At 38.4% G+C, this 21,164-nt stretch overlaps 1 protein-coding gene across 4 annotated transcripts in view; it reads left to right on the plus strand.

Annotated features, from left to right (window-relative positions):
• EEFSEC (eukaryotic elongation factor, selenocysteine-tRNA specific) overlaps positions 1-21,164 on the plus strand; it is a 330,059-nt gene that overhangs the window by 121,911 nt on the left and 186,984 nt on the right. For all 4 annotated transcript variants that reach the window (XM_031956346.1, XM_031956327.1, XM_031956355.1 and 1 more), the window contains exon 4: positions 1,758-1,922. In XM_031956346.1, coding sequence (XP_031812206.1) covers positions 1,758-1,922 — 165 coding nt within the window. The remainder of the gene's footprint in view (positions 1-1,757; positions 1,923-21,164) is intronic.

The raw sequence follows: 21,164 nt of genomic DNA on the forward strand, positions 1-21,164 counted from the left end.
GAGGGCACAGTAGGACTCTAATGTCCTGCATTCTTCTACTCTCTGTTACTCCTCTGACTCTGGATTTCCTTTGAGGTGCTGCTGACAGTTGGGCTGATGGTTTTACCTTTAAGGAAGAGTTAGTCACCAGTCTCCCTAAATTTTTTTTCACTTTTTTTCTAACTCACCTTCTTTGTGCTTCTCTGACTTGTTTGGGAAACAAGGAAGAGAAGCCGAGATTCTGGGGCTCCTGCGGGCTCACTCATTGGCCCCAAGCTCTGACCCTTCCCTCTCCTTTTGCCTGCTTCACTCCTGAGGTTTATGACTGAGGCAAATACTCTTGTGGAGAACAACAAGCAATTAGAAAAAAGAAGGGGAGAAAAATCAGAGAGAAAAAGAAAGATGAGGAGTAACAAAAAATAAGGAAAAGGAAAAAGAGAAATTAAGAATGATGCTGAACAAGTATGTGTCCTTGATGTTAGGACCCGTGTTCTGGCCACTGGAACTCTGTTTTCTAGTTGTATGATTTTGGACAAGCTGAATAACATCACCGAGCCTCAGTTTTCTTACTTATAAAGTGGGGAGAATAAATTTGTTGCATGAATACTGGATGAGAGAATGAAAAGGGCTTTGTACAATGTAAAACATTTCACATGTTACGAAGAACACAATGATAATAATCATGATAATTTCTTTGACTGTCTCTTTAGCCAAATTCCAAGCAACACAATGGAGCTTAGTCTGTAGACTGTATCTCCCTCAAGTTCTTTGACTAAGACTCTGAGACTCTAGGCTCAGTGATATTAACTGGAGGGACCTAATAATGGAAGTGGACCGATTTCATTTCTCTAATAGATAACTGAGGTGTGTCCTGCACTTTTGATCTCTTCAGCCCCTGTTCACAAGAATCTTGTCCTAAGGCTTCTAACCTGCCTCTCTTGAAGCAAATGACCTCCTGCTCAGGCCCAGTACAGTGCCACAGTTCCTAATGATTTAGACTTTGCTGATCTTGCTGACTTAGCAAAACAAACATTTTATGTGTAAGGCTTTTGTTACTTTTTATTAGTCCCAGAGAACACTCGTCTGGGAGCACGAGACAGTTGTTGTTTTTGTGAAGGAAGGATCCACAAAAATGCTGCTATGAAAGATATTAGTATATTCCTCCAAGAAATTTCTACATAAACCTTGGGCCAAAGCCTGTTTTGAATTCTGAAGTCTTTTTCCAAAAGAATTGTTATCATAAGACTAAGTCTTTGGAACATTTCTTTGAAAAATTCTTTTTTTGACAACTTATTCCCCTCTGAAATCAGAAAGTCACAGAATAAAAGGAATAATAAATATGCTGTTGTTTATTTGTTGGTAATTAGCATTGACAGTGTCCCAGCTGCCATACATAGCATACAAAACTTTGAGCTGTTGAATCTATTATCTCCCCAAAATAAATAGAATGAGTTTGAAAGAAAAGGGAAAAGATTATAAGTACAAGGCTTAAACTGGGAAAATTTTGAGTTTGTACTAAAGAGTAGGCCCTTATTTGGGAGGAGGGGTGTGTAGAAATGTCTAGGAAGTACCTGGAAATCTCACTTCCCTTTTCTCTGTTACCTAGTACAGAGTTCTTGGGTTCTGTGGATAGCTTGTTCTGGTCCTTTCCTCATCTGCGCTGAGCTTCTTAGCCGGATTATCATAAGATTTTTTATTTAATCCTCTTCCTTTGGCCCTCCATATTTTGGGGGATATTTCATGACGGGGCAATAATAATGTCTTTGTCTGTTTCCTAGCTTCTGATGTCACAGGCTTCCATCCCTACCAGAGACCCTTCGGGCCCCTTCCTCATGGCTGTGGATCACTGTTTCTCCATCAAAGGTCAAGGCACGGTGATGACAGGGACGATCCTTTCGGGCTCAGTCAGCCTTGGAGACAACGTGGAGATTCCTGCCCTAAAGGTTAGTCTTCTCTGATTTCTCCCTTTCTTCCCCAAAAAAGAGCTGGAGCTGGTGAGGAGAGGCCGATTGCTTCTGTTTCATTTTGTCCCTTTGGTCGCAGACTCTCTGAGGCCTCATTCTGTGCTGCTCCTGACCAGGCGGGAAAGCACTGCAGGAGCTAGCCCGCCTGGCAGAATTGTGACTTAGCTGGGGTAGCTGTTCTCCAGTTTTCTTCCATGACACTTTGGGTAAATTCAAACATATCACCTTTCCCTGTCAGCAGCGCCGTGCCTGTTCCACGTAGAATTATGAGATCGGTAGAGACCATCCTTCTGCCTTACATGTAGACCGTCCCATTCACAACTGAAATGTAGGTCCTTTTTATAAAAGCGACTGAAGTCTCTTCTGACCCCAAACACTGGCAGAGATACTCAGTTTAACAGGTCCATTAGAAAAATCTCACATGTTCAGGAGCCTGTAACCCTCATGGGGCTTTGGCATTTGCCTTCTGCCCCTAAGTTTGGGGAAGCCATAGTGAGGATGCAGCCGATTGGTGCTACATGCAATAAATTGTGCCAGGCACTAGTGGAAATCATTCTCTCCTCCTGAAAACTCCCAAAGTGTTTGCATTCCCTCTTTGCCCTTCGATGTTGTGCTTTGTATTAAAAGTATTTGTGGGCGTAGATTGTCTTCTCTATTAGGTGATAGTTTCCATAGAAGTAACAGTAACATCTTTATGGTTCTAGTACAGGATTTTACCTGTTGGGAAAGGGAAGGGAAAGGGAATAAGGATGAAATGCCAACTATGTGCCAGGCATTATGCTAAATACTTTAAAAATAGTATTCCATAGGGTCCTCACAATTCTGTGACATAGGTGCTACCTAGTACTTATTCAACAAATAGCACCATAATCGTTGGTCTTTGTTGAATGCATGAATAATGAGAACCCAAGAGAATACAGACAGTCACTAATGTACTAAGAAAAGTCAGCTCTTAGCGTCTGTGTCACTCAGGCCTGCCCAGTTTCCTTACACAGTCCCTATCTCCCTCCTTAGCCACAAAAGCAGAAGGGATGTCACAGACCTCCTTCAGAGAGAATGGAGTAGTTATGATCCTGTTGAGCACCATAGTTTGTAGACTTACAGACTCTTAGCTTGGAAGGGACTCCAGAGGTTTCTTTATACATTGGGAATGGGCAGCACATATTTTCCAGGTGTTGTTAGTGACTAAATGACCTCTTACTTTCATAACTAATTTTACAAAAGGAGTCTTCGTAGTTTTGTTTTCCTCTTTATTATATATTTATTTACATATATATAAATATATTATAATATATAACATATATTAATATAATATATATTTATTATATATATTATTATTAATTTTCTGTTGTATGACTTTTTTTTGCTGAGGCAATTGGGGTTAAGTGACTTGCCTAGGGTCACACAGCTAGGAATGTTAAGTGTCTGAGGGCAGATTTGAACTCAGGTCCTCCTGACTTCAGGACTGGTGCTCTATCCACTGCTCCACCTAGCTGCTCCATAAATTGTCTATTGTAATGAAATTTGAATAGAATGAAGAGGATGAATAATTTAGTAATGCTGTAGGCTCCCCAATTATTGAATTTGTCCCAACTTGATTAATAAGGGAGAAGTATGGAAATACCAAGAAAATGAAATAAGGTGAAGCTCCAGGATCTTTGTGTCCCTGATCTAGTTTGTATTTGTGAGTTCATTTCAGTTTGATTTGGTGAAAGAGGTAGGAAATGTAATAGGAAAGCAGCGTTGCAGTAATCGGGGGCTTTGGTTTTTTCCCCCCAACTTTGCCATTAATCAGTTGTATGACTTGGAGAAAGTCTCACATTAATAATCTTGGGCCTTGGTGTAGGTGTTGGGCCAGGCAGGATCTATTCGTTCTTCTAGCACCAGCATCCTTTGGATTCTTCCCCTCAGCTCTACTTAGAGTCTTAGAATTTTAGTCCTCTGAGCCCAGTCCTAGTGATGTTGGAACTCTGAGCTCATAACAAGAAGGGGAAAAGTAAGTCTCATTTTAAAGGCATGAGATAAGAGGGAAAAAAAATAGAATGCTGCTTCCCAATTTTCCAGATATGAGCCTGTGCTACTGCATAAATCCTTTTTAAAATGAAGTTTAGAATAGGGGGATCTCTTCTGAGCATGTGATTTGTGTGAGTCAAGAGTTTCTTCAGAGCCATAGGAAGCAGAGCCTTCCTGGTGGCCTGTGTGTTCTGTCTCCATACTCCTTCTGGTCAAGGGCAGGTCCTAGATTTTGATCTTGAATTTCTCATGTAATTGAATTGTCCCAGTGGATTTAGAAAAAGTTGTTTGGGCAGAAAATATTTTGTCCCTCATAGTGATTGTCTTTGAAAAGATCATAGCACTCTGGAACAGGTTCCCCAACATTGTATAAGCTGTCTATGGTTTAAGTAAAAGTAAAAATGGCAGGCAAATCACCCTAGGCAAGAAACGGGCAAGTAGAGTTGGTGACCTGGATATTGTGGCTGAGTAAGGGGACTTTCTGATTCTTTACCCAAATTTTGATCCACAAAGCCCTGCGACTACTTAAGTTTTTAGTTCATTATCTAGAAGAGTATACAATCATAGAGAGCTCACTGAGTTGTGGTCAGAAGACTGGGGTTGGAGGCCTGGCTCTACCAGGGAGTAGTTGTGTGGTCAGAGAGGAACTGCTTCACCTTTCTGAGTCTGAATCCTCCTTAACAAAATGACATCCTGTGCTTGCACTGGCATCCCTGGTAGGGCTGTTGGGAGAGAGAAGTTTGGGGATCTGGAAGTGCTATAAAAGTGTTGTAAAATTTAAGCAGTGTTGTTAGCTTTTCCATCATCATCCTCATCACTGACATTGAATCTTTTGCCAAAACAGATCACTCTGGGGCAAAGCAGCATTGGACTTTTTTCCTTTTCCCTGACAGGGATAGAAAGGTGACCCTTCCCAGGCAGCTCCCAGGGTGAAAAAGTGTGTTTCTGCCACTGAGCACACGACAGGTCCCGTCTTTCTTGGACTTCAGAGGGGTGGAGGAAGCAGATTTCACAACACGTCAAGGTTCAGAGCTCCTCTTGACCTTGTTCCAGCCCCCCAACCTTTAGGAAAAGAGATTGACAGTCGGTGCCCACCGGGCATCTGGGGACATTGCAGAGCAGCCGCTTTTAGACTGGTGGAGCCCTCTCCCCAAACAAAGTGACATCCCCTTCAGATTGTACTAATGGGCTTAGACACTTGTGACCGCTTGAACCCGCACAGAGGAGGGGCGCAGCCATTCCAAATAAACACTCGCATTCCCCACTGCCTGTGCTCACTCTGACTGAGGCGCAGGAATTGTAGCACATGGACTCCTTCCCTCGGCTGCCCTTGGACGTTACCAGCTGGGGCTGATTATACTTTTTAGGGAGAGAGGGAAGGAAGAAGCCAGTACCTACCTCGTCCTCTGAGTCCTTTAAACCCAGACTTCCTGAGGTCTAGTCAGGCTGAGGTTTCTTAGTCCCTCAAACTTGGGAAAACTCCCTTTTGTAGGATTTGGCTTTCTGAATTTTTGTACCTCTGTAGTGCTACAGAAAGCATTTTAGTCTAGGAGTCTTGCACTGCCTCTGCTGCTTACTACTTGGCTGGTCTTAGACTTCATAACTCCCAAATGTGTGGCTTCAAAATGATTTCTAAGGCTTCTTTCAACTCTAAGCTTAAAATTCAGAAATCATCTATCCTTCATTAGTCAGCTAGAATTCATTAAGTGCCTACTCTGTGCTGAGGCAGCTAAAAGGATTGAGAAAGTCTCGTCTTTCTGAGTTCAGATCCTCAGACACTATCTGCGTGACCCTGCTTGCCTCAGTTTCCTCATCTGTAAAATGAGCTAGAGAAGGAAATGGCAATCCACTCTAGTAACTTTGCCAAGAAAATCCTAAGTGGGGTCATCAAGAGTCCAGACACAACTGTTAAGACTTAACAACATACTGTGTCCTGGACATTCTGCTAAAACGGGGGCAACACAGGACAAAAAAGTAGTCCTTGCTATCCAAGAGCTCAGTCTGATGGGGGAGACAAGCTGCAAGTAATTATGCACAAATAAGAGATATCCGGAATAGATTAGGGCTCATCTCAGAGAAAAGGTAACATGGCTAAGGAGGATGGAGAAAGGATTGTACTTAAATCCTGAAGGAAGCCAGGAGGAGATGAGGAGGGAGAGAATCCTAAGCATGAAGGACAGTCAGTGAAAATGCTTAGAGTCAGGAGATGAAGTGGTGTATGTGAGGAACAGCAAAGACTTTGTCCTCGAAACTTAGATTATTTGGAAGGGAGTGGGGTGTGAGAAGGCTGCAGAAGTAGAAGGAGACTGGTTTATTAAGGGCTTTAAAGGCCAACAGAGAGTGTTATATTTGAGGTACTAAGAACTCTAACTTTGTAGAATAGTGATATGGTCAGCTCTGCATTTTAGAAAGATCAGTTTGAGCCGGATTGGAAGGGGAGAGAGTTGAGCCAAGGTAGCCAACCAGCAGGCCAGACAGTGTCCAGGTAAGGTCATAAGAGCCAATACCAGGGTGGTTGTACAGTCAGAGACATGAAGGAAGGGGAATATGTGAGCAATGGAATGAAGGTAGAAAGGAAAGGACTTGACTGCTGATTGAACATGGAGGATGAGATTGAGGATTTGAGTATGACCCCCAGTTTGAGAGGGTGCTGGCATTCATGACAGTAATAGGGAGGTTAGGAAAAAAGAGAATGTTTGAGGGCAAAGTCAACAAGTTCCATTTTCACACTATTAAGTCTAAGATGTCTACAGGATTATACAGTTCTAGATGTCTAGTAGGCATTTGGAGGTCCGGAGAGAAGTTAAAGCTGTAGAAGATATGAGAGTCGTCGAGATGATAATTGAAACCCTGGGAGCTGATTGCATACTAGTAAACTCTGCCATCATATGCACATACAGTATGATAATTTGAAAGATGGAGGGACTCTTTTCATCTGAAATGTTTGTTGCAGCTTTCTATAAACAGAGCCAACAATGGGAGATTGAGAGGCGTTCTTGAAAAGTGTCTTCTCTTTCACTCTCCCAATCTCTTCTCCCTTCCTCTCCTCTTTCTCCCCTCCTCTCTTCTCCTCCCCTTCCCTCCCCCACCTCCCATCTGTGAACAATCTATGAGTCAGAATGTTTTCCACAGGAATGATGGTATAGAAATTCAGGATAGAAAAAATCAAGTCTGGCTTTCCTCCCACATAAAACCCATTGCTCTCTTGTAGACACAACATTGCATTGTGAATCACAGAGTTCTTCTACTTCTAAAGTTCCTGAGAAGAATATGAGATGAGTAAATGATCATTACTAATTATACATAATTAATTCTTCTTACTTGAATGAACCGCAGAAGATCTTTCCATACCATCTTCCATTAATAGAAGACAAACTTAAAAACTAAATAATTTATTCCTAATTGGAATTTTTATTGTTCAGAGAATTTGAAAGTGTTGCTATAGACAGAATGATAAATGTTTGGTCTGAGTTTTTTCAAGGAGATGGTAACAGTGTGAAAGTTAACCCCAGGGGCAAAGGGACAGTACTTTCAAAGAAGGTGCTTTTTTTGAAGGTCCTCCAGTTTTGCAAGGATAATTCACTGTGCTAGGTGTCTGGCGGTGTGGAGGTAAAACAGAGACCCTTTTCTGCTGTATGTCTATAACACTGACTTGCCCACTTCAGCAGACTCCTTCCTCTGCCAGCCTCTTACCTGCCAAAGAGTAACAGAATTGTCCTGGTCATGGCAGCACACCAGACTCATATTCTGAATATTGAAGAAGGAGAAAACTAGGCACTGAGAAAGTGGGGGGGGGGAGGGGTAAGACTTGTTACAGTGCCTCAGGATGCAATCCTAGAAAACGTTAATAAACTGGGCTAGAAAGGAGCAATCAGTAGAACTGGGAAGAAGAGAAAACCAATTCCTGATCTAGGTGACAGTGGAACCTCAGAAAGAAGACTGTAAGAAATCCTGAGAGAATTCTAGAACATATAGGAAACTAGCAGAATGTTTTGGGGTGAACTTTTAGGAAGAATTAATTTTTCATTCAAGAATTTTAAAAATACCTATATTATGTGAAAGATGTCATTATTGATGCTGGAGATACAGACACTGAAGTGATCCTGGAGCTTTCGTACTAGACGGAAACGATGTCCATCCAAATAAGTAGACACAGAAAATGTACTGAGTAGATACAAGGGGTGAGGAATACTAACACACAGGAAGTCAGGTAAGGCCATCCATGGGAGGCTGTACTGAAGATGCCTTTAAAAGAGATGGAAATCTGAAGAATAGCTTTGCCAGACCAGGGGACAACTTGTGTAGACTCACAGAGGTCAGAAATGGAGGACAGAACAGGAATGTGAGATGAGTACATTCATTAAGATGGATTGGGTTCACCAGGAAGCTACCAGATAAAGAGGTTTGTATTTTATCAGAGACAAATGACAAAAACTTCTGAGCAAGTATAGGAGTGGATAAGGACTGTATTTGAGAACTGTCATTTTGACAGCTTTTTTGAAGATGATTAGAAAGTTTAAAGAAGTCCTTGCAGCCAGCAAATCAGTTAGGAGGCTTTTTCAGAAGTTCAAGGAAGAGTGGTGAGTGCCTGAACGAAAGTGGAGAATGTGTGAGTGGAGAGTAGAGAGCATGTAATCCACAAGATACAACTAAGAATTACCATCTCGCTGAATATCTGGGGAGGGAAAGGGAAGAAGAAAACAAAAAGACCCTGCAATTATGACACTAACTTGACTGAAAGAATGGTAGTGTAATCAACAGAAACAGACAACTTAGGACAAGTGGGTTTTGAAGAGGCCCACTTTGGATATGTTGACTTAGAAATGGGGCATCCATTCAGAGTTGTCCAAAAGGCAGGCGGTGTTATATTACAGGAGCTCAAGAGAGAGACTAGAGTTGGATACTCTAGATAACTTGGGGAGATTATCATTGAGCTTGGTGGTCTCCTTCATAAGTGGTTTATAAACTTCCTCTTAACATCATGCAATAGTGCATTTAGGCTCCTTGGCTGTGTTTTCAAGGAAGTATTCAGTAGCCAACTGAGCCTCAAGAAGATTAAGGTTAGGATTAATGGATAGGGTGAGAAGAACAAATGATAAATCGTTAAACACTTGTATGCCAGGGACTAAGCACAGAGGTTGCAAAGATTAAAAAAAAAACCAGTCCTTTTCTTCAAGGAGCTTATATTTTAACAGATAGACAATACAGGAGGGGGAGATAAAAAGGTGAAGAGAGAGATTCACCATTGAAAATAGCCTGGAAGTGATATGGAGGCCTGGTTCTGGTCAGGATAAGGTGAAAACTTACCTCTCAGAGACCAAAGATTCACAGGAGATTCCCATGAGAAGGGGTTGAGGAAGATTGCTAAAATAGAGATGACATCGTCTGGAAGTGGCTGGGAGATGGTGAAGAGGCTTGGTTCTGGTCAAGATGAGGGGAAAGTTCACCAGTCACACTCCATCTTATATACTGAGTCCAGGAGATTCCCATGAGAAGGGGTTGAGGAAGATTGCTAAAATAGAGATGACATCGTCTGGAAGTGGCTGGGAGATGATGAAGAGGCTTGGTTCTGGTCAAGATGAGGGGAAAGTTCACCAATCACACTCCATCTTATATACTGACTTTCTGTGTTCTTCCCAGTTTCCTTTTTATAGAGGTCTACTGTTACTAGGAAGATGGCAGAATCATAGTTAATAATGAGCCTGGAAATATTTTATATGTTAAAGAAAATACCTTAGAGAAAAATAATTCTTAGCATTGGCTTGTGCCTAGCTGCTTTTCCTGGTACCTATATAAAATGCTGAGGTTTGGGGAAATACATAATGTTGGGAATTGTTTTTCATTAAGAACTGAATTTTAAAGAAATTTTCATGCTTATGAAATCTTAGTGCTTTAACCTTGGAGAATAAAGATCCAGGGTCAGAGATATAATGCTGGAAGGTCCTCCAGCAGCATCTAGTCCAATGGCCAGGCTTAGATCACATAGGAAGGAAGCCTCAGAGACTGGATTTGAGCCATGATCTTTTGGTTATTAAACTTGTGATGCTTTCTCCACTATTACATTGGAATGTAAGCTTCTGACAGTAGAGGGATTTTCTCCCACCTACCTCCCACTTCTTTCTATCCCTTGCACAATTCAGGTACAGAGTAAGAACTTAATAAGTGCTTATTTATTGACTTCCATTATCTTTTGAATCATCTTTGTCATTAATTATATTTCATGTGAAACTTTTTATGGAGTAAGTTTAAATGTTTTTGGTTATTTGGACACATTGACTTTATTTAAAATGTATGCTAATATTAGGAAATGTTAAGGCAAATTGTAGGTACTTGAATTAGTGAAACATTTTAACTCAGGTCAAATCCAGTCAAGTTAACAAGCACTTATTATTATGTCATATGTGTCAGATACTGTCCTAAAGTCTGGGAATACAAATCTAAGCAGAGAGTCCCTGCTGTAGAGGAGCTTAACGAGGGAAGATAATACACAAAAGCAAAGAAGGGAAGAAGCAGAGAAAGGGATCCCTCTCTGGGCATATGCTAGAGAAAATCTTGGGGGTCATGAATTGTGGTCTGGGGAGAATGGAAACAGGATGATCTGGGCATCCTCTGTGAAGTGGAGGTTTCAGAAGGAAGAGGAACTGCAGGGGTGGAGGGTGCCAATGGGAGAAATCCAGGAACAGAGCGAGCTTCCAGGGAGAATCAGGAATACAGACAAGGCTGGTCTAGGTGATCACCTTTGTCATTTGTCCACATTCCCTTGGGGTCAGTACTGGGAGTAAGCACAACCCACTTCATCCAACAATCCCATCCTTCAGCCATCATTAGTCTTGCTAATTGCTTTTGCCTCCTTTCCCCAAACTCTTACCAATACTTGCTGCAATAGTTACCTAGAGTTGTCTTCTCATTTGAATATTTAAACTTAGGAGTTTTATTGTTGTTCAGAAAGGGAACAAATTATACAATATAGGAAAAGAGGCAGCATGGGATAATGTAATAGAAAACACATTGGGTTGGGTTTCAGGATATCCAGGTTCTGGTCCATTACCTTCTAATGTGTGATTCTGAGTAAACACTTATTTATCAAGCTATGTAACAAGAGCTAGGTTAAAATTCTACTTTTTAAAAAACTTATCTATTATTCTAAAGCATTCTAGTGTTTTTAACAAGAATTGGAGGTATATTTTGTAAGAAGCCTTTTCTGTGTATCTTGAAATGATCATATGACTTAAGGTTTTCCTAATATTGTACCATCCTTGTGTTACTGGATAAATCCAACCTGGTCCTATTATGTGATTTTGCAATACATTATAATCTCCTTGTTGGGTTTTTATTTAAAATTTTGAATTAATATTCATTAGGAAAATTGGTTTATAGTTTTTTTTTTCCTCTCTTTTGGATCTCCCTGGATTAGAGATCAAGATCATGTTTGTATCAGAGAAGAAATTTGGTAGTACTTCTTCTTTACCTATTTTTAAAAAACAGTTTATGTTGTATTGGAATTAATTGTTCTTTAAATGTTTAGTAGAATTTGCTTGTGAATCCATCTGGTCTTGTGCTTTGTTTTTCTTTTGGAGCTGATTTATGGCTTACTCAATTCCCTTTTCTAACAAAGGAGTTTTAAAAAATATTCTATTTTTTGTTCTTTTAATCTGGTCAATTTATATTTTTATAGATATTCCATGATTTCATTTAAATTGTCAATAGTAGCACATCTGGTATTATTTCTACCAGCCAGGACAATACCATTCCTGGAAATATTACCTATAGGTATTTTTATACAATTAAAGGAAGTTTGCTATCTATCATTGAGTTATTTCTGGAGGATTCAGATAGAAACCATCAACATATTCAAGATGAAAAGAGGAATAGTTACCAGCTCACATTTCAGTCTTTCAAGTAATCATATTGTCCCTGTTTTCATAATGTTGTCAGTCTTTTAACCATTGATATTGTTTTTACCTCCTACCAACTTCTGTTCTTTGTTTTATCCTTAAAAAGATTACCTTTCAACCCACAGACCTTCAGCTCCATAGGGAAACTGTTGGCCCTCTTTACTAGTAAATTCATGATTACCTAATAAACTGATAGTGGTCAGAAAATAAATTGTCAGTTTTATTGGCATACTGTTGAGCAAAAGAGCTCCTAGTTATTGCCTTTATTTCATCTTCATTGATTATAAATTCACCTTTTTCAGTTTTGGTATTAATAATCTGATTTCTTATTTTTAATCAAATTATCCAATAGATTATGTGTTTATTTTTTTAAAATTTTTAATAGTTTTTTATTTACAAGTTATATGTATGGGTAATTTTACAGCATTGACAATTGCTAAACTTTTTGTTCCAATTTTTCCCCTCTTTCCCCCCTCCCCTTCCCCTAGATGGCAGGATGACCAGTAGATATTAAGTATATTAAAGTATAAATTAGATTATGTGTTTATTTTTTTAAAAATAAAACAACTCCCTAGTTTTATTTATTCAGTGATTTTTTTTATTTTCAGTTTTATTAATCCATTGTTTTTCAGGATTTCTATTTTGGTGTTATGAAGGCTTTTAATTTGTCTTTTTTCCAGTTTTTTTTTTAACTTGCCAATTCAGTTATCTGCTCTTTTTCTCTTTTAATGATATAAGCATCTAGAGATATAAATTTTCTCCTAAGTACTACTTTGGCTTTATCCCACAAATTTTGGCATGTTTTCTTATTGTTGTCATTATCTTTAATGAAATTATTGATTAGTATGATTTGTTCTTTGACCCTCTCATTCTTTAGGATTAGGTTATTTAATGTGCAATTAAGTTTTAATCTGTGCTTCAAAGGTCCTTTAGTAAATGTAATTTTTCTTGTATTATGGTCAGAAAATGAGGTTAGGCTTGCACCATCTAGCATGCAGTGTCATCACAAAGGGAAACAGCAGTTTATAAACAATGAAGAGTTATAGAAATGTGAACTGTTGTTATTATTATTGACCTAGTTGGTTGTGAAGTTCAGGGTTGGCTCTCTGGACCTGTTTTCATGAAAACACAACTATGTTACTTATGTAACAAAGTATCTGGTTAAAGTTCATATAATATAATCTTTTTTTTTACACTGAATTTGTTTAGCAAGTTTTTAATAATAAATGATGTCTCAAACATTCTAGATTCTATTCTTACAAATACTGAATTAATGAGTTTTGAATTGAGGATTGATTGTTGTTTTTTTGTAAACAATATTCCTCCCCAAATATTTATATTGTTATAGGCACTCTTTTGCCATAGACCGCAGTTATCTTGTGTATGAATAAATGGGGATACCTGAACATGTTAATTGATGCTGAATTAAAAGTTATAGGACTGGAAAGAATATATTCAATTTTGATGCAGATTCCTTGGGGTCAGAAGAAGGCCTCCATATATAGATTATGACTGTTGCCAGAGTTGCTAAAGGGTGTGGGGGTAGGTATGATAAGGAAAGAACCTATTCAGGAGGAGATTGAAATTGGGAGATGGAGGAAGAAGAGGACAAGAACGAGAAGAAATTATATTAGTTCCTTTTGTTTTTACTTTGCTTAAATTTTCTTCTGTATCTCTCTTCCTGTCTCTGAGAGCTGTCCTTTATAAATAGAGTTTGTTTTGTTTTATAAAAAATAGGAAGAAACCAAACAGTCAATATATTGAAAAAATTATGAAAATTTATGTAATATTAGACACTTTGTCCTCCCCCTACTTCTGCAAAGGGATGGGGGAGTTGTCTTTAATTTCTCTTTTAGGGCCAAGCTTTTTTTTCATTGTTGCAACATTCCTTTTCAATTGTTTTGTCATTGCTCTTTTCATTTATGTTGCTTGTATATTTTTTTGACTCTGCCTCCTTCATATTATATCAGTTCATGTCTTTTTTATTTCTTTGTATTTATATTTTGTATTTATTATGCACAATAATATTCTATTATAGTCATACATCAAAATTTGTTTAGCTATTTCCCAAACAATGGAAATCTACTTTTCCCCCCCAATTCTTTGTTACTGCAAAAACAATGCTGCTATATTTTGTTATTCATGGATCTTTTTAGTATAATTCCAAATTGCTTTCCAGAATGATTGTATTAATTCACAGTTCCACCAGCAATGCACCAGTGTTCCTGTCTTCCTACAGCTCCTACAACATTGACTATTTCTGTCTTTGTTCATCTTTGCCATTTTTCTGGGTATAGGTGAAACTTTAAGGTTATTTTAATTTGCATTTTTCATATCAGTGATTTGTAGCATTTTATTCATATGGTTGTTAATAATTTGCAGTTCTTTGAGAGAGCTTAGATTCTTATTAGGCAAACAGCAGGAACACTTTGGTTTTGGGGAAATTACTGATGTGGGCTAGATTGAGCTACCTTATCTCAAACAAATGTCATTGATTTGATCTTAGTTTTTGGTTCCAGAATTGGGAGTGGGTTGGAGGATAGGCAAGATGGTGGTAGGATGCTGCAGACAGGATGGATGGATCAGAAGGCATGAAGTGAAGTCTTCTGGCTTTTCTGAAATAATGGTGAGAAGAGGCAGCTACCAAGCAGACTGGAACCCTAGGCTCAAAGTTTCCCTTGAGTGGGAAAGCCATGAAGGAAGTGACTGGAAAGGTAGGAATGAAAGAGAAGACTTTTAGAGATGGGAGGTGGGATGTCCAGGAATTAGATCCCTATCCTCTAATCCCCAGCACTTACTTAGAGAAAGAAGTTGTGACCTAAATTTGAAGATGTATGAGAACTCAATTAAGAAGGACCCTAACTGGTGAATCTGGGGCTCAAATATGTGGAACTTGAAAGACTGTGTTGTATCCTGCTAACTTAATGACATGAGTAGAATATGTTCTCAAGATCCTCACTCTAGGAAAACATAGATTTTGAACTTTCTATGTTCAAATTTTCATTAAAGGATGATATTGGGATCGAGGAAAACGCAGTGCTCATAATTCTTAGCTTATGGCCTGCAAAAAAGAAAGCTCCTTATCTCTCTGGTGACGCCAGTGGAAGTGACCAACATCTACTGGAGAATCTTCAGTGACTTTGTTTCTTGGCACTCAGGAGACAAATTGGATGAAGAAAATCCTGGTGCTTTGTGGAAAGGATTTGAAGCTGAACTGAGGTGTAAGAGAATCGAATGAGAATACTGGAACTGATTCCATCTTGTGATCCAAGGAAGGAGCGTGGTTTGATCAGAATGAAGCTGCCAAGGAAACTTGAGCAGTGGCATTGAGAATTGATTAGAGCAGAATGGTGCTGAAGATAGACATTTGGCAGGAGATTATTGTGCCCTGGAAATTCTGTTATTAACTCCTGGTTATATAGAGCTTTCAGGTTTACCATTTAAGTGTTGTTTCATTTGTATCCCCTGATAAGCCTTTGAAGTAATACCATAAATGATAATATGGATATTTTATAAATGAAGAAATAAATTCAGAGTGGTTAAGTGACTTGCCCACAGTCACAAAGCTAAGAAATGGAGGAGTGGGATTTGAAAAAAAAAATCTTCCTTGATTCTAAACCCAGCATTTTATCCAGAAAGCACATTGGCAGAAAGCAAAGGAAAGGTTTCTGGATTAAGGTTTATTTGAGAACTGGAGGAGGAAAGATCACTGAAATGCCCATTTACTTGGGCTGATCCCACAGGAATCTTTATTTAATGTGGTTATTTATGTAGACTGTTCCAGTAGGAGGATCTTTCTTCTTGAGGTGCCGCCATGAATGTCTTCTGTTTTAGCCACTCAAGTAAACACAGTCGATATGTGTTTCCCCATTGTTCCCAAGATTCCCAAATCTGTTTTTCCCAAAGTCTAATTATGAGCTTTTGTTCCCCTCTTAGTCTGGTCCCAGGACTTTGGTTCTTCCTTCCCCCTTTATTTTATGCTACCTGACAGAATTCATTATAGTCCCACTGACTCTTTTCTGTACTTACTTGTTTATATTAATAAGGAGAAAAAATGAGAACTGACTTAGCTCCCTTAAGAAAAAAGTGGGCAAGGCATTAACTCTTATCCAAATCTTAGGCTGTTTCTTCAGATTTTCAGCATGTGAGAGAATAAGTTGACAATTGCTAACTTGCAATGGTATATTACTGCTATATTTTCATTCAGTGTATTTCTCTTTTTTGTACAGGTTACCCTTCATAGTTATTTCATTTCACATAATTTTTTTTAAAGAAACGTTAAATATTGCCTCAGTGCATATAAAGTCACTGTACCATTTAAACAAAAAATATTTGCAATTCTTTTTACTCTTAAAAAAATGCACCAATAAAAAAACTGTAAAAATATCTTTAATTGTTTACAGGCTCCAGCATCCAATAATCACATGGAAAGAGTAGATGAGAATGTTTGCTGACAGTGCCTTATTAAATTAATAGAACTTGCCTGCCTTTTGTTTGATGTTTTGCTAAAACCTTTCATTATAATATTTTCTGATTTATGAATAAATTCCACCCATTCTTTTGCTTTTCTTCTTTAAAAACATATTTAAGTGAGTTGATTCAGTGCAAGGGTCATTTAGAAAGTCCCAGTCTGTGACTATAGGCTGTTGAAATCTCTGTAAAGATACTATTTTTGTGCATCTATAATCAGAGACTCTTAAATTTGAAAGACCACTTAAACTGACCTCTACCTGACCAAGAATCCTCTCTATTCAGCTTACCAGTAATCTTTCAGCCTTCATTGGAGGATGTTTAATGGGGCAAAATCCACATTCTTAGTTAGCCCATTCAACCTTTGCAGAATGTTTGATTGTTAGGACATTTTTCCTTATATCAAGGTTAAATCTGCCTCTGCAACACTGGCCCCTTGCTTCTCATTTGTCTTTTGGAGTAGCATTCAGCTTCATGAAGATACTTGTCATTACTATATAAAGATATATTACATGCAAAAGAATAAGCTAAAAATTTCCACATTTTGAAATGTAACCAAGTACAGGCACACAACACTTATACTCAAGTTTAGTATTTGACATTCATTTGTCATTCGCTACCAGTTTGGAAGGTAGGGATGATGAGAGGAATTAGGAATTTTTCCACCCTAAAGGAGTAGATAACGTTGGTAATTGCTAAAGTTAGGAAAGTGAACTTTGTAAGATCTTCAGTAATTTTGAGCCAAACCAAAATCTTGAATATACCTTATAAATTCATAAAGTAATTTTAATCATGGTTAGTTATGTTCAGCAATAATCCAAACAACAGTTTTCCCCAAGGATTTCAAAATTCTAAAAATTTAATGTAAGGACCTCATCATTAGTGTACATCACTTGATCCCTTTAAGAGAACTCTCCTTTGGGATTGAGCAACACCATTGAATAGTAAAGTCCCTGATTGGGTGAGATAGGATGTTGAGGGTCTGGGTCTTTTTACTTCGGAATGAAATTTGAATATTGTCTTTGGGGAATTGTTTCTCAAGTAATCCCAAGGAGTTTAGGTACTAAAACTTTGTGGTTTGGATTTAAGACTAGAAAGGATAAAAGTTTAGCTGTTTAGTTTTAATATGTATCATTAATATTTACATCTGCCTTTTGTTACTGATTCAGTTTCCTATTTTTTTTTTTAAGGTAAGGATTTGAATATATACTTTCTAAATTTTTAGGAGGCAAAAGAAAACATTTTTCTGGAACATCTCTTATTCTTGAAAACAGACAAAAAACTAGTGTCAGGCTTTGGATTCTGAGAAGGGTTCTGGAAAAAGCACCTTTGTGCTTCCACATTCCCCTGAGCCTGTGACTGTGTTAGGCTGCTGGGCTCTTGGAAGGGCATACGTTTTCTTCCTTTTGAAAGCTCTGGGTGAAGTGCTCCTGCTGAACGGGTGTGATTGGGCGGAAGGTCAGGAGTTTAAGAGCTTGTTTTATTCAAGACTAGGGAGAAGAGACAGGAGGGGAGTGAGTTGGTTTTATATGTGTATATATGTATTTTCTTTTTAGTTCATGAGGGGAGCGGTTGGGGCAGGGAGGGAAGAAAGCCAGAGGGAAAGCTGCCAAGCTGAGCACTACTAATACAAACCATACGCTACATCTCTCCAACTCATGTGCTTAATGTGATCCTCACAGGCAGGAAGGTAGCCTGGTCAGCGTTGTTGATTTAACTCTTCAGCTGCAGAATTTAGAAAGATCACAGCTTAGCAGCCTGAAGTGCCACCCACTGTGTTTGTAAGCCAGGCTTCCAGTGCCATAGTCCACTGAGTGGACAAGAATCACCAGCTTTGGACATCAGGATCTCCCAGCTACACAATGAAAGTAACTGCTTACTACTTATTTACTTTGCAACATGTCACAGTGATCAAGTCATGAATAAATAAATTCTCTGTAAATGCTGCCTTCTCCAGAATTAGTCTGAAAGGTAGATTCTAACATTATTCATAATAAGACATCTTCATAATAGGTGCTTCTGAACATAATTGATGGTGCTTAGAACCTCTGGGCAATTAGTTTTCGGAGATCGAGCACATTGTTAAGGAGATAATAATTTTAGGTTCAAATGAAGGCAGTTTTAAGTTTAGTCTCTGCATAGAACGATTACTGTTGTTCTTTTCCAGAACCTCTTTATCATCTCCCAAATGTGTGCCAGGAGCACAAGGAAGACTTTGTGAAAGCTTTTGGATGGTTAAAAGCAAATATATCACCACCATTTGTAATGGCCTTGCCATACTTAAGTCATCACTAATTTTTCTTTGTGAAAGAAGTATTATACTAAACACATTGGGGTATCAATTAGGAATCTCATTTAAACAGGTGACTTGGGCTTACATTGCTCCATCTCACTGTATACCTTGATTGATATAGCACAGTCCCTCAGAAATGCTGTTTATAACATTGAAATAATCCCTAGATAAATCTGAGTTTTTCCTAATATTAGGGAAATTGGGTGGTACAGTGGAGAGAATGTCAGACTTGGACCCAGGGAGATTCTGTTTTCTGAGTTCATATGTGGTTGTAGACACTGACTTGCTGTGAGACCCTGGACAAATCACTTCATCCCATTTGCCTCAGTTTCCTCATCTATAATAAGCTGGAGAAGAAAATGGCAAAGCTCTCCAGTACTTTTATAAGGTCACCCCAAATGGGGTCACAAAGAGGCCAACTGGACTGAAACAGCTAAGCAACAGCAATTCTTATTACTAGAAGCCTTATTATTCTGATGAGATGCTTCACCCTGTAATTCTGATCTCATGTTTTAAATTCCCATTTTCCTTTTATAAGTTTTTCCTATTTTCTTCTTTCTTAACTTTTTTTAAACTCCCATTTTTTTTTCTTGCCCCAGCTCAGAACAACTAGACTTTTAATATTAGTTCTGATAGTTTTCAGTTTTTGACTTCACAGAAAGGTGTCCCAAAATTGTCTTGCATTGGAACTAACCAATTTAAAAAAGGGGTTTTGATCTATATCTATGTTTATATATAAAATCAATTTCATTGCAAAAATACATATACATACATATATATAAATTATCTCTTCTTCCCTTCCCATAGAGTTTGTATTCTTTGTAACAGAGAAGAAATTAATCAAAAATGAAGGTGGGGAGGAAGCAGTTCAGCGAAATTAACCAACATATCAACTGATTGTAAATACAGTGTTTTACATCCATAATTTTCCTCCTCTTCAGAAATGGAGGAAGGTATATTTTCTCATTTTTTGTTCTCCCAGTCAAGTTTGGTCATTATAATTATTCAGCCTTCTTTCCTTTTATTTTTTCCATTTACATTGTTGGAGGCATTATGTTTGTTCCTTCCTGGTTTTACTGACTATAGTTTCCATCAGTTCATATAAATCTTCTATTGTTTCTCTGAATTCTTCATATTTGTTGTTCCTTAGGAAGTGTAAGGATTCTGCAGTGATGTTCTATCATTACATATATATCTCTAGATCTACATACTGATTTATAGATATCTAGAAATCTATATAGATATTGATGTAAGCTATGTGATCATACCTTATCAAGTGTGTGTGTGTGTGTGTGTGTGTGTGTGTGTGTGTAAATAAACTATTTTTAAAACTAACAAGTATTTATTGAATGCCTACTTTGTGTAAGATTTGTTCCAGGTACTGAGAGGGATGCAAAAAAGTATAAGACAGCCCCAGACCTCAAGGAATTAATATTGGATACCCATGAGAAATTAATAGTGCAAAGCAATAAATTACAGGTGCTTTCTGAACAGTAAATTCTATTGGTATCCAGAGAAGGATACAGCAAAGGAAGAAATGAGTGCTTAAACTTCTTAACCCTGGTGAAGCAATGGGCAAAAAGAAGGGCTTGGGATCCTGGTGGTAGAGTAAACAGTGAGGAAAAATAGAAATTAGAAATAGAAATAAGAACAGGGAAAAGTTTGGAAAAACCTGATGGAGAAGTGAACTGACAAGAGAAATTAGATGATTAGTGGGATTTCTTTAAGAGCCACCCAAGAGTTGCTCTTTAGAGTATCAGGGTGTTGCTTAGTGTGCAATTAGACTTGAGGTTTAAGACCTGGAGAAACCAGAAAAAGGGATTTTTGTTTTTCCACCAATGCAGAAAGGGCTTAGAGGAAAGCATTTTGGCTTGGACTGAGAGTAAGTAAATGATACCTCAGGACTTAGGACTACCGAGGACTTGACAAAAGTTGGACAAAAGAGAAGTGAATATGACAGGTATCATGAGTCAGACAGACAAGGGCTTGAGTCCAAAGAGATTAGCTGAGGCAAAGAAGATAATACAAGTATTGTATAACTCAGCAAGCAAGACTCAGAGTCTATGAAGTCATGGTGCAAGGATGAGAGGGACATCTAACAGAGGGACAAGAGACTCTGGGCAGCACGGGGCCAAGCTGCAGGCAGTGAGTGCCATTGGAACCAGGCACAGAAATGTTGCTTGGTGCTGAATTCAGAGCTTTGGGGACGTGCTGCTGTCTGCCTGGGATTCAAACTAGTCTTGGCATATTGACAAGTTCAGCAAGTCAAGGAAGTGAGGAGCAAGACAGCTCCTAATAGAGGAACTAGGAAGATCTCTTTTCATAAAATGCCAAGAAGAGAAAGAAAGTGGCTAGGTTCATACAAATGGATGAGGTACAAGAAATCCCTAGGGAAGGGAAGGATCAATGAATTTTAAAGTTGGAAGGCACAACAGTGACCATCTACTTTAGTCTGTACCATAACAGGGATAACTGTTATAATGAATCTGGAAAATGGATATCCAAACTCTGCTTGAAGATGCTCAGAGGAACCTCCTACCTCATGAAGGA

Source organism: Sarcophilus harrisii, chromosome 1 (genome assembly GCF_902635505.1).
Source record: "Sarcophilus harrisii chromosome 1, mSarHar1.11, whole genome shotgun sequence".
Lineage (NCBI taxonomy): Eukaryota > Metazoa > Chordata > Mammalia > Dasyuromorphia > Dasyuridae > Sarcophilus > Sarcophilus harrisii.